We start from the raw sequence: 13,001 nt of genomic DNA on the forward strand, positions 1-13,001 counted from the left end.
AAGAGAGGGTAATGGGGGCATGAATATGAGATACATATGTACCATGTATGCAACATTATAATGAAACCTATCATTATGCATAATTTATATATATTACAAAGCATTCTTAAAAGTTGAGAACTGGGCTGGAGAAATGACTCAGAGGTTAAGAGCACTGGCTGCTCTTCCAGAGGACCCAGGTTCAATTCCCAGCACCTACATGGCAGCTCACAACTGTCTGTAACTCCAGTTCTAGGGCATCTGACACCCTCACACCAATGCATATAAAATAAAGTTAAATGATTTTTTTTTAAAAATTGAGAACCACTAATGTCAAGTAGGAATTTAATGGGTAAATAATTTATGGTTTTATCCTTTAGAATCCAGTGGACTATCACAAATTGGTGGAAACCATTTAAAAATTATACATATGTCAAAACAGATCCATCACCAAACCAAATAATCAAGTCACAGAAGGATAAAAAACAGCTAGGTTTGTAGTGCCTATAATTCTGGCACTTGGGAGACTGGGGCAGGAGACCAGGAAGTCAAGGTTATCCTCTGGTAGGCTATTATGCCATTTGAGGGCAGTCTTCCCCATTGCACACAGCTGTAATCTCAGGATTTGGGAAGTGGAGGCAGGAGGATCAGAATTCTTCAAGGTAACCCTCAGATACATGGCAAGTTTGAGCCCTGGGCTACATGATACCCTGTCTCAAAAATGATAAGTGTGATGCATTATTTGTGGTGGAATTGACACCACATTACATGCATGGGTTACATTTGTGGTAAATAAAAGATTATTCTAGGTCGTGGATAGATGGTTCCATGGGTAAAAACACTGGTAGGATAAAAGGACCAGAGTTCAAATCTCCACACAGACCCAGAGGTGGTAGCAGGAGCCTGTAATTCAAGTGCTCCTATGGGAAAATGGGAGGTAGAGACAGGGAAATTCAGGAGGCTTAGGAACCAGGCAGAGCAGGCTGGGAGGGGAAGAGATGATAAAAGCCCGTTGCCCCAAACAAGATAGAAAACAGAGACTGACACCCAAGGGTGTCCTCTGATCCCATAGGAGCACCATAGTAGGTACGTTCCCACGTTCACACACAGAAACATGCATACACACACATTGTACACACACATGCAGAAAAGAATAACTCAAGCTGGCTGTGGTGGCGCGCACTATCATCCCAGCATTCCGGGGAGCAGAGACCGAAAGATTGTCACAAGTACGAGGCCAGGCTGGTTGACATAGAGAGTTTTATAGGTCGTCCTGGGCTAGCAAGGCACTGCCTCAAACGGACAAGAAATTAAAATGTGGGGTTAGTGGGCAGCTCAGTAGTGGGGCCCTTCCCCTGGTGTCTGTCTGTGAGGCGCTGTACTGCATCCCCATCACTGGGGGAGATTTTAAATGTACAAGGACGGGACACAGCTCAATGGCAAAGCACTTGGCTGGATTCAAAACTATAGGTTCAGTCCCTAGCATCTCTATAACCTGAGCTATAAGAAATCTATGAGATGACAATTTTACGGTGCTGTGTTATAGTTAAAACCCAAACTAGATCTTAGGTATACCTGCTCCCAGAGAAAATGTGCTATTTCCTTTTATTTTACTTTTGAGACAGGCTCACTGTATTGCCCAGGATGGCTACATATTTGTGGGCTCTGGTGGCCCCCCTGGTGACTCAGCCTCCCAAGCAGCTGGGATGACAAGTAGACACCACTACGCACAGCAGTATGTTGCTTGAAATCTGGGTCTCAAAGCCAGGCATTTTGTGTTATGATTTCATAGTTAAGCAAAGTTAATTGAAACCAAGATCATAACAACTATTAATGTGAAATTTATACTGTTTATAGTAATTATAAAATACTGAAAATGGCAAAGTCCTGTTTTTGTTAGTTTTGAGACAAGGTCTCATGTAGCCCAGACTGGCTTCAAACTTACCATATAGCTGAGAATAACTTTGAATTTTTGACCCAGTTGCCTCTGATTCCCAAATGCTAGGATTGTGGGCATGTGTACCACACCTGAGGATCCAGGCAAGCATTCTACCAATTGAGCTATTTATCCAACCACACCAAGTGCTTTTCAAATTCCCAGACATTCAGGAGCATTGAGATACTTGAAAATAATTCAGCCACTAAAAACTGAATAACAGTATCATTTTGTATTGTATTATTTAGTTGAAAATTCTAATTAATGTATAAAACAATGGTTTTCATCATGACATGTTCCTATTTGTATACTTGGCTTATATTATTTATTTTTAATGTAATGTGTTTCTTTTCCTAATAGGCTAGTCTTCATTTAAAGCCACCATGGGGAGAAAATATAATACTTCCCTAAATCTCTGTTCTGCATCTTTCCAACTCTCAGCTCAGGATTCATCCTCTAGCAATAAGATCAGGACTGGGTGGACCTTTCTGGTGCTCTTCAAAACATCAATGGAAGGGCTATCATATGCTCTGAGAAGATATTTCAGTTCCAGAAAATTTTCCATTAAGGCCATGAAACTGGCCAGTAAACCCAGTTGTACCATAGTGTACTAGACAGATAGAATTGGATCATCTGGGGTCGCTACTAAATTAGCTAAATCCTTGTGGCAGCTCCCAGGTGGGATTTCCTCATCTTCGAAATAATGACCAGAGATTCTCTGCGGGTCTTTCATTTGGACTGGGAGTCATGGGCACCGGTAAACTAAACTACCAAAAAGGCAAACCCACAGCTTATTGGAGGTTTCCTGAGATCCAGATGTTCCCCCTTTTCTTGTTTTGGGGTTACACTGAGGGATCGGCAGGGAGAGGGGGCACCAGATGGCTCAGCAGGTACAGGGCGCTTGCCGCTAAGCCTGATGACCCGAGTTCTGTCTCTGGGACCCACACGGAGGAGGGAGAGAACTGACTCTCACAGGTTGTCCTCTGGCCGCCAAGCATGCACAATAAACATAATTTACGAAGCATAAGTGGGGGAGGCCTGGCATGATGGTCTAACTGTAATCGCAACACTCGGGAGACGGAGGCAGGAGGATCCGGGTAAGTGTGAGAACTGCCTGACTACAGAGTGTCAGGTCAGTCATGTTTACAGTCTCAAACAAATCAAAGAGCTAGGCGTGGTGCCCCCCACCTACAATCCTAGCACTTCAGAGGCTGACGCAGGAGGAGACATAAATGTGAGGATAGCCTGGGCTATCCAGTGAGACCACATCTCAAAAAACAAAGAGAGTGGAATGTTGTTTAACCTTTTATTTATTTATTTTACATTTGTGCTGCAAGCTGCAGGGAAACATGATGGAATTCAGATACTGTCACAGAAGTTTCTACTTGGAAAGGTCAAGGACTTTTCCTAAGGTCAAGTCATGGCTTAAGAAGTCTTGGTGATATTTTAGCTTTTGTATATATATTAGCCGACTCCTGCAATGATTTCCTTGTATGCTGTGTGTGCTTCCAAGAACTCATAACAGTGTATTTATCTGAAATACCTAGCAAGCATCCAAGGCCAAACGATCTCCTGAATTAAGGTAAATTAAGCTCAGACCCTCCATTCTTATACAGCCTTAGTGGTATTTATACCAACGTTATAGACTCCTAACATTTTACCTAACCACTTTCAGGAATGTAGTTTGAGCACATAAATTCCCTTTTTGATATGTTAACCGATTTTAGCTCTCAGCTGACCTCCTCCTTTACCACTCCCCTTTTGGGTTGTAAAAGAAAGCCTGACAGTCACAGCCTGAGGAAAACTCTTGTCTGCGTTTATGACCTTGTAAGAATTCAAGCCTGGTGACCTTGCTTTAGCTAGAGCACTGCTATTGCATGGGTATATAACTGCAAACCTCAGAGACTGAGAGAGGATTTTGACTGGAGAACTAGATGGAGAACTAGAAGAATGAGGTGGAAGATGAGGAAGAGCCAGATGGGGAAGTACGAGATGAGAAAGACCAAGATGGGGCAGAACTAAGATGAGAGAATTAAGATAGAACTTAGAGGCGACAGCAGATAAAGGTGGAGAGAAATCAGGCGAGAAAGGAGCTAGGCACGAGAACAGAGCTGAAGCTGTGTAGACAGGATTTTATCCCAGAGGAATAAGTAGACCGACAAAGAGCTCTGTGTACTTAGATTCTTTTCCTGAAAATAATTCTTGCTGTTTGTAGCTTCTCTTCTGATCCTTAATACTATTCGAGGCATTTGTTTGTGTATGTATGATCGGGCATGGACCCCAGCTTGTGTGTGGTGGTCAGAGGGCAATTTTCGGGAGTTAGTTCTCTCCTTCCATCTTGTGGAAGGAATCAAACTCAGGTCATCCAGCTTGTACAACAAACTCATTTACCTGCCAAACTGTCAACAGACCCCTGAATTTATATTTTGTATCCTTCACTAGCAAAGACCTGCTAAGTACACCAGCAGACGGGCAGCCAGGAGTAACCCTCCCTTTCTTAGGCTAGCTCTCAACAGGACCCAAGCGATATTTTACTTCCTTCTGTAAATGGGGACAAAATACCAGAGTTCAACTCACCACTGGGACATTTTCCCGAGCTGATAGATGTGATTGGTGCCTGGCTTCTGATGGCTTCACCTCACAGGCCTCTTTGGTTTGGCTATTAGCAAGCCTCCCTGGATCTGAGTGAGTTAAAGACTGGAGTGGCCTTGACATGCTGGAGACACAGGAAGCATGAAGCAGACCCACTGACGGTGACCCCGGTGCTTCCAAGGGACGATTCTGTATAGCACTCAGCAAGAGATGATAAGGCCTGTGCAGAACCAACCGCAAAGACTGCCAGAATGTTCCAGTTGTGTCTTGGCACTTAGTCAGGCCTCAGGAGGTGCCGCCTGCTGAACTTGTTTCTTGGAGACAACGTGGACCTAGTTTCTGAAGAGAGTGTAGAATAGTTGAAGTGTCATTGTAATACACACACACACACACACACACACACACACACACACCCACCTGCAAGTTGTCCTCTGACCACCACTGGTGCACATGGTAAATACACATGCACACATACATAATTAATTTCTTTAAAATGGAAGCTGAGTTCTATCTAAGATTATCTAAGGTTACAGCTTACTCTCTTTAACTCTTTGAAAACTCACCCTCATAATCTCTGTGTGCCTTACGTTCTCATATGACATATAGCTTGCTACGATTCACTTATTAGAAAGAACAAAGCATATTTTTATTTTGTTTACCATATCACGATCAGAAGAAAACCTCAAATCCAAGATCAATTCCCAAGAGACACCCTAATGAGTGGGCGTCCTGCACAATGACCAGTAGAATGTTTGCACGTCACGGAGACCGTTGCTAGGTGAACGCATCACAGATGAGCAAGGAAGGCCAGGGACCCTCCCAGAGTGGCAGTTAGCCTGTGGTTATTGTCCTAACTAGGAAATAAAAGCACAAAGCCTTTTCCACCAAGTATTAGTGAGCAAAACAAAGCAACCAAGCAAACCAAAAGCAATGCTTAAGAAAGTGATCCTACCAAACTGAACAAGCACACCATCAAACATGAGGATCCTGTTATGCCCAGATTGTGACCACAAAGAGTCCACGGAAGACCTTGGATGTCCAGAATGCAACAGCAAGGTTTATTCTGTAGATACAAGTCTAGACAGGGAACTCATTCCTACACCCAATAGAGTGAGGCAGGGAGGAGTTGCTCTTTCTTTGTGTGGCTAGCTTTTTAAAGGCAAAAACCACAAGCCCTTCAGGGGGGTTAGGGGGGTTTGCATGGGTACAACTCGGATTGGTTTATTTTTATCTCTGTTCTCTTTTAATTGGGTGAGGGTGTGTAACCTTTGAATTTACTGGTTGGTGGTTACAATTATCACTTTGGGGACAGTCCAGCACAAGTCCCAGACTTTGTCCTTGAGCCACCATGGGGGCTGGCTGGCCTAGCACGTACTGACTGTGCGGGCTGGCTCAGCAGTTTAGGCTCTGTCCTTGACTCATGCACATAACTCTAAGTTGGTGAGGGGTCCCAGACAGTAAACATCTGGCTGAACTTTGAGCAGTCAGAGTACATGCAGAAAGGGAGCTACTGCAAGGACTATGTCTTTTGTTCACGGCCCTCCCAGAAACTGCTTGCTCAGTCTCAGGAAACTGAAATTGAGGCCTGATCTCTGAGAGAAGACTGAGCAGCCTGTTATGGCATCTGCTTGGTCCTTTCAGATCCTTGTTGTAGAATATTATTTTAAGGTGTGTTACTTTTGTTTATTTTGCATTTGTGTAGCTCTGTGAAGCTGTGTTACTTTGCCTGTCTAAAACACTGATGGTTTAATAAAGAACTGAACCGCTAATAGAGAGGCAGGAGAAAGGATAGGTGGGGCTGGCAGGCAGAGAGAATAAATAGGAGGAAACTGGGAGGAGAGAGGAAAAGATATGGAGGAGTGAAGAAGGAGCAAGAGAAGGAGGAGGACTCCAGGGGCCAGCCACCCAGCTACACAGCAAGTCATGGAGTAAGAGTAAGATTTACAGAAGTAAGAGAATGGGAAAAACCCAGAGGCAAAACGTAGATGGGGTAATTTAAAGTTAAGGAAATGCCAAGCTAAGGCCAGGCGTTCATAAGTAAGAATAAGCCTCCATGTGTGATTTATTTAGGAGCTAGGTGGCAGGCCCCCTAAAGACCAAAGAGCACATCCTATTTGGAGGCTTTTGTGAAGTTCTTGGGATAGAGCAAATGGTCACACCTGATATGTGTGTGTGTGTGTGTGTGTGTATTATGTGTGTATATGTATAATGTGTATAAGTTATATATTATGTAGTATATATTATGTTTATATATATATATATATTAAAAATCTGATCCCTAAGAGAATAGAAAATAGTAATTCTATCTACTATTCCTAAGGAAAAGATGATTTATCTCAAAAACTGGAATTTATATTCTAGGAAAATAATTTCACAGCAGAGGAAGTTTGTCCCTAACATATGTATATTCTTGATGGCAAAATAGCAAAGAATACACTTCAAATATCAAAGAATACTGGTAGCCTGATCTCATTCCAAGTTCTGAGCCAAGGGTGGAGCCTGGGCATAAATATGTTTGAAGCTATAAGGCCATTCAAATGTAAATTTAGGGCTGAAAATGACTGCCTACTGTCTTTATTTAAATACAATAAAAATTAAGCAGAGCCAGGCGGTGGAAGCACACACCTTTAATCCCAGCACTTGGGAGGCAGAGGCAGGTGAATCTCTGAGTTTGAGACCAGTCTGGTCTACAGAGTGAGTTCCAGGACAATCAGGGATACACAGAGAAAACTTGTCTCAAAAAAAAAAAAAAAAAAAAAAAAAAAAAAAAAAAGCAGAAAGATATTAAGATTCTCAAGAATGAGAGTAATAGATAATTAAACCAGGAACACCAAAATTTTCCTCTATAAAATTCTTAAAATGATACTCCCTGAGGTTTGAGGTAGAGGGTTTCCAAGGAGCAGAGAGACCCTGTGCTTCTTTCTCCCTTTAATAAAACTTGACTGAATGCTGAGACCCTGCTTTTCCTGCCTTTCTATTGAAATCATCAGAGCGAAAGAATCTGCCCTGCAACACCAGCTGAAAACATCCTGCCAGCACAGATGTGTGACATGCCTGGGATCCTACCACTCAGGAGGGAGAGGCAGGAAGAGCAGAAGGCAAAGGCCACCCTCAGCTACATAGCGAGCTCAAGGCCAGCCTGAGCTACGTGAGACTTTGTCTCAAAAAACAAAAACAAACAAAGAAGTAAAATGCCAGGCGAGTGGTATATACCTGCACAGGAAAATTGGGAATCTGAGACCAACCTAGACTACACAGTGAGATCATCTCTCAAAAGACCCACAAGCAGTAACCAAAGAACATGGCACATGTGTTACCTGTCTTCACGTGTATATCCACTAATTCCTTAACAAAGAGATATGCTATAACAGAAAGTTTTATGTTTACTATTAAAATTAATATTCTGATTTAAAATGTTTTTATATCCATCTCTTTCTGTGTAAATATTGCTGTAGGACAAATTCTTAGAGCTGAAAAAAATCAAAGTAATTATACATTTAGATTTTTTTAGTAACAGAATCTAACTACTTAGCCTAGACCAGTCTTGTACCTCCAAATGCTGATTTTATAGGTATATACCATCCCACCCTGATACAGTAAAATTATATATAATATATAATAATAACTATATATATCAAGGTCTCATTTATGTAGCTCTAGCTGGCCTAGAACTCACTATATATGTTGTATATCAGGCTGAAGCTCTGTGGGAATTCTCCCGTCAGTGTAGATCAGTCTGGCCTTGAACTCACAGAGATCCTCCTGCTCTGCCTCCCAACTGCTGGGATAAAAGGTGTGCACCACCACCATGCTACATTTAAATTTTTGATAGATATTATGAAATTAAAAATGGAGCCTGGGCAAAAATGATATACAACACCAGTAGTGACTGCCATTATTAGCATTTAAATATTTTGTCTTTCTGGTCCCAGGAAAATGGCCATTTTGTCTTCACTTATTTGCCCTGTCTTCAGTATTTGGCAGGGTTGCCTTCTTTCTATGGCATGCGTCCTCATTTGCTTTCTGAGACAACAGGTTTTTATGGGTTTCCTTTCATATATTAGGCTCTCCTTTTTCATTTCTTTTTCTCCTCGCTTCTCATCTCCAGTCCAGGAGTTCTTTTTTCTTTTTTTTTAAAGGTATGTAAGAAGCAGGTCTGGAGTGGCAGCTTAGTGATTAAGAGCACTGGCTCCTCTTCCTGCGGACCAGGATTCCATTCCCAGCACCCGTATGATGGCTGGCAACCGTCTGTGTAACTCCAGTTCCTGGGGATCCAACAAACTCTTCTGGCCTCTAGGGGCACCAGCCATGCAAAATGTGCACAGACATACACGCAGGCAAAACACCCAGATATGTAAACACATAAAAAAAGATGTGTGTGAAAGGTCTCATATGGGGGGCTCAAGGAGACACTGAGATGAATTGTTGGAGAGTCAGAAATGCATTAAAAGAGATATCGGTGCCATGGGCAGATAAACATAGACAATAGCAAGGCGGCTACTCTGAAGAGAGTTCAAACCCCAGGACCGGAGACAAGGCACTGTGGTGGGGACTCCGAAGAGAGGAAATCGGGGCTCATGAGGCAGAAGCAGGATTCTCTTTCTGAGGCTAGGTACAAGCACAGGCCTGCAGCCAGGCCCTCCCAGGCGGGAGCTGGAGAAGTGGGTGGGAAACAGGAAGTGCAGCCACTCACACCCACCTGGATGTAAACTCACTCCCCCAGGTCAGAGCCCTGCCTCCTGGAAGTCTTAGCTAGAGACTCAGACAGTGTCTCAGTTGCGGGCCTGTGGGTATCTGAGGCAGAGACAGAACTGTTGTGAGGTCTCGTAGCCTGAGCAGCAGCTGGATTTTGACAGTATATCCTTATAGTGTGTGTGTGTGTGTGTGTGTGTGTGTGTGTGTGTGTGTGTGTGTGTGTGTGTGTGTGTGTGTGTGTGTGTGTACACCAAGCCTGCATGTGGAGGTCGAAGGATAACTCTCTCTTTCCACTCTTTTGAGGCAGGGTGTCTCTCATTCTTTCTGCTGTTTCCAGCCTCTACAGGATTCTTCTGCTTCTGCCTCCCATCTCACAAGAGGCATGCTGGATTTACAGATGCTCTGTAATTACAGTGCCTGTACACTGCCATGTAGGTGCAGGGAACCAGGCCTCCTGGGTCCTCTTTAAAAGCAGCAAATACTTAAAACACTGAGCTAACTCTCCAGGTCTTCTCTCTCTCTCCCTCTCCCTCTCCCTCTCTCCCTCTCTCCTTCCCTCCCTCCCTGCCTGCCTCCCTCCTTTTTCAGACATTGTTTCATGTAGGGCAGGCTTGGCCTGGTACTTGCTATGTAGCTGAGGATAACCTTGAACTCCTGATCCTCCTGCCTCCACCTTCCAAGGCTGGAATTAAAGGTGTGTGCCACTCTATCTAGTTTATGTTGCACTCATACAGACTTAAAAAATAGTAAAGTAGAGGCTTGGGCAGACTTTACAGTATGCACATATACTTCAATTAAACTGCTAATAAAAAAGATTTTCTAATTTAACTAGGCAGAGTGTATTTTGTTTGTTTATGCTGCATTTGTTTAATGATGTAACACGTGTGTCTAATTATGTAAAGGTGTGTTGTATTTATTTCATCTTGCCTGCCGAAGGTACCTGAGTACTCTAATAAAAAGATCCAGGGCCGGGCGCTAGCTCAAGCTCAAAAAAAAAAAAAAAAAAAAAAAATCAAGTTCAGTAAAAGCTCTGTCTGCCTGGCGCTGGGAATCTAGCCGCTGGTAGAAGCGCTTGCCTAGTGTGCAAGGTCCTGGGTTCATTCCTAGGGCAGAAAGGGAAAGGGCAAGGGCAAGGGCATGCCCTGTCATTAGTTGAAACATCCCACTCTCACAATGGTTGATAAATCAACAGCCACGTGGTGAAGGGCTAAGGGCTTATCTTTAGAACTGTGTGGGAAAAACTGCAACCAGATAAGGGTGAGAATCCAACGTAGTTCCAGCAAGTTCGGCCATGACTTTTAAATTATGGAAGGCTGAGTTATATATAGTTCAGTGGTAGCGAGCTTGTCTTGATCTTGTCTATGCCAGGACTGTGAATTGAACCTCCAGACTGTCGCTGGAGTTGAGAGTCAGACCCCAGGCCCTGACAATCCGATAAATCAGGTTAGGCACCATCTTTCACAAGCCAACTAAACAAGTAATGGTAAAAATACAGAAAAAGGAGATTTATTCAATGGGGCCGCATTGGGAAGAGGGATAAAGAGAAGTCTTATCTTCTGGGTCCTAATATAAGGGTCCGGCTTAAGTTGAGAGTCAGACTCTTACAGAGCTGAACAGAAAAGGTATAGTCCATCCATCACTGTCTAGGCTTCATCCTTGTGAGGTGATCTGTGTTAAATTCGCGCCTCCCCCCGCCCCCCAACAAGTTTCTACTCTGGCTGACACCAAGCCGCTTCTCCGAAGCACAAGATTCCAGGGGCAAATGCAATTCCCTGGGGGGTGCTTTTGCTTCTCGGCTGATGGCTAACCAGAGGGACACAATCGCCTCATTCCTGCTAGGAGGGTTACAGTGAGGCAAAGTTACCCCGGGTGCTCCGCCACACTCTGGGCTGTGACCAAGTGGAAAGCCGCATCACCGGCTCCAGGTCCAGCACCCGCCACTAGCCCAAGGTCTCCCGCATCAGCTCCTGCCCGGAGAAACAAGGACGATCCAAAAATCGTACGACTCTGGTCACAGCAAACCCAGAGAAGTCAGCTGAGCCCGGGAACTTGCTCAGACAGGCCCATTCCATCCTGGGCTCCGGCCAGACCCCGCCCCCACCGCCACGCCCCCTAGACATGATCTCTGATTGGCTGAAAGCGAGGCGGGAAGCTCCCGGCCTGACAGAGGCGGGCTCTGCACAGGCTCTTTCCACAGCCAGTCACAGCCGCCAGCCAGTCCTTGGCGACCGTCTTCGTGCTGCCTGGGCCCTCCGGCTCCCGCAGACTCTCCAGGGCCTGGGCTGTCAGCGAGCCCCGACGTCCTTCCGGGTCGCCTGCGCACCTTCGCGGCTGGGAGCGAGGCGCAGGCGCAGTGGCTGCATTTCCCCGGGAGGCTGCTTTGAGCACGTGGGTTGTGCTGTCCCGGGCGCGCGCGCGCGGAGGGACCTGGAACCTGATTTTTATTTTTTTTGCTGGTGTTCATCGTGGGTGGCAGACTAGTCAAGGCCATGGCACCGGCGGGAATCCTGAACGGGAAGGTGGTCTCCGCGTAAGCACCTGCCATTGCTGATCGGGGTGGCGGGCTCAGGGCAGGGCGAGCGGGTCTCCATGCACCCGGGTTCTGCGGGAGAGGTGCTTGTGGTACAATCGAATGGGCTGGGTGGGGAGGGAGGACATAGACATGGCCCCTAGAATCTGAAGACCAGTTTTCTGAAGCCAGAGAAACATATCCCCTGCCCAATGTGTGATTGCAATCGGTTGCCTGGTGGCTGCACGCTTGTGTTTTTGGCGGCAAGTCCTGGCTTGACCTTTGCTCTCAAAAGTGTGGCCTCTGGCATCTTTCCACCCAGACAGGGCCTGCTTGGAGAGTCAGAACTCAGAAACTCAGCATAGCCGCTTGTCTTGCTACTTGGTGGTGATTCGATTGTGGCTAGACTTGACACGGTTGATTGGTGACAGAGGATCGCTTTCTAAGTTTGTTTGTTTGTTTTCTGACACAGGGTCTCTTTCCACAGAGTCCTGGCCATCCGGGAGCTCTCTATGTAGACCAGGCTGGCCTTGAACTCACAGAGATCCTCCTGCCTCTGCCTCCCCAGTGCTGGGATTAAAGGCTTGTGCCACGGTACCGGGCCTAGAGGGTCTCTTTTAATCCAACGCATTCCTCATGCGCTGCACCACTGAGCGACAAACCCAGCTCCCTCATGCTCCACACTTTAACAGCCATCTATCCATCCTGGCACTAAAGTTATTTTTTTTTAGTTTGGCTCCTGTGTGCTGTGTCCTGTGTAACTATTCCACATTCCATTTGACCTTACCTGTTCTGGCGCCGCAGATTTGGATGCTTAACTATTGGCATAATTTTCCAAATGTACTCCCTTTGCCAAATATAATGCCCTTTTGCTCTTTTGGGAGAGAGGGTTGGGACTTGAGTCCTTTAGTGTGTTTGACCACTGGGCATTCCTTGCTTTTTGTCTGGGGAGTTACAAGAGTGGAGGGAGAGAGAAGGGAGTATTTTGTGACCTTGTTGCTCTTGGGACTTGAGGTATCTGGTTATTTAGTAACTGTTGTGGCTAACGGTAATTGTCCAGAAAACCCTTGGCTTTGTCAGTAAAGACTTGTAGAGCCTGACAGTGAAACCTTCCACAGGGCAAAGTGATCCTTTGCTGGAGGTTGGAAAAGTGAACAGAAGAGAAATATAAATCAGAAGGTGAATCTTGCACAAAGGCAAGGAAGAACCCCACATTTTTGGACTAGAATCCATAATACATACATCTGATAATTTTTTTTTCTTTTTTATCTTTATTATTTTTGTAAAGAC

The 13,001-nt window shown here is 45.0% G+C and overlaps 2 protein-coding genes across 2 annotated transcripts in view; one reads left to right on the forward strand and one right to left on the reverse strand.

The window, feature by feature from the left end:
• LOC102906465 (uncharacterized) overlaps window positions 1-5,283 on the reverse strand; it is a 40,198-nt gene extending 34,915 nt beyond the window's left edge. The window contains exons 1-2 of the mRNA XM_015991998.3: window positions 5,167-5,283; window positions 4,493-4,846 (exon numbers count right to left, since the gene is read on the reverse strand). Of these exons, the coding sequence (XP_015847484.1) occupies window positions 4,493-4,630 (138 nt within the window). The 5' untranslated portion in view covers window positions 4,631-4,846; window positions 5,167-5,283. The remainder of the gene's footprint in view (window positions 1-4,492; window positions 4,847-5,166) is intronic.
• Window positions 5,284-11,348: 6,065 nt separating this feature from the next.
• The window catches only part of Mthfd1 (methylenetetrahydrofolate dehydrogenase, cyclohydrolase and formyltetrahydrofolate synthetase 1), a 74,705-nt gene continuing 73,052 nt past the window's right edge, over window positions 11,349-13,001 (forward strand). Inside the window, exon 1 of the mRNA XM_006973151.4 lies at window positions 11,349-11,732. Coding sequence (XP_006973213.1) covers window positions 11,692-11,732 — 41 coding nt within the window. The 5' untranslated portion in view covers window positions 11,349-11,691. The remainder of the gene's footprint in view (window positions 11,733-13,001) is intronic.

The sequence above is a fragment of the Peromyscus maniculatus genome, chromosome 14 (assembly GCF_049852395.1).
Source record: "Peromyscus maniculatus bairdii isolate BWxNUB_F1_BW_parent chromosome 14, HU_Pman_BW_mat_3.1, whole genome shotgun sequence".
NCBI classification, from domain to species: Eukaryota; Metazoa; Chordata; class Mammalia; order Rodentia; family Cricetidae; genus Peromyscus; species Peromyscus maniculatus.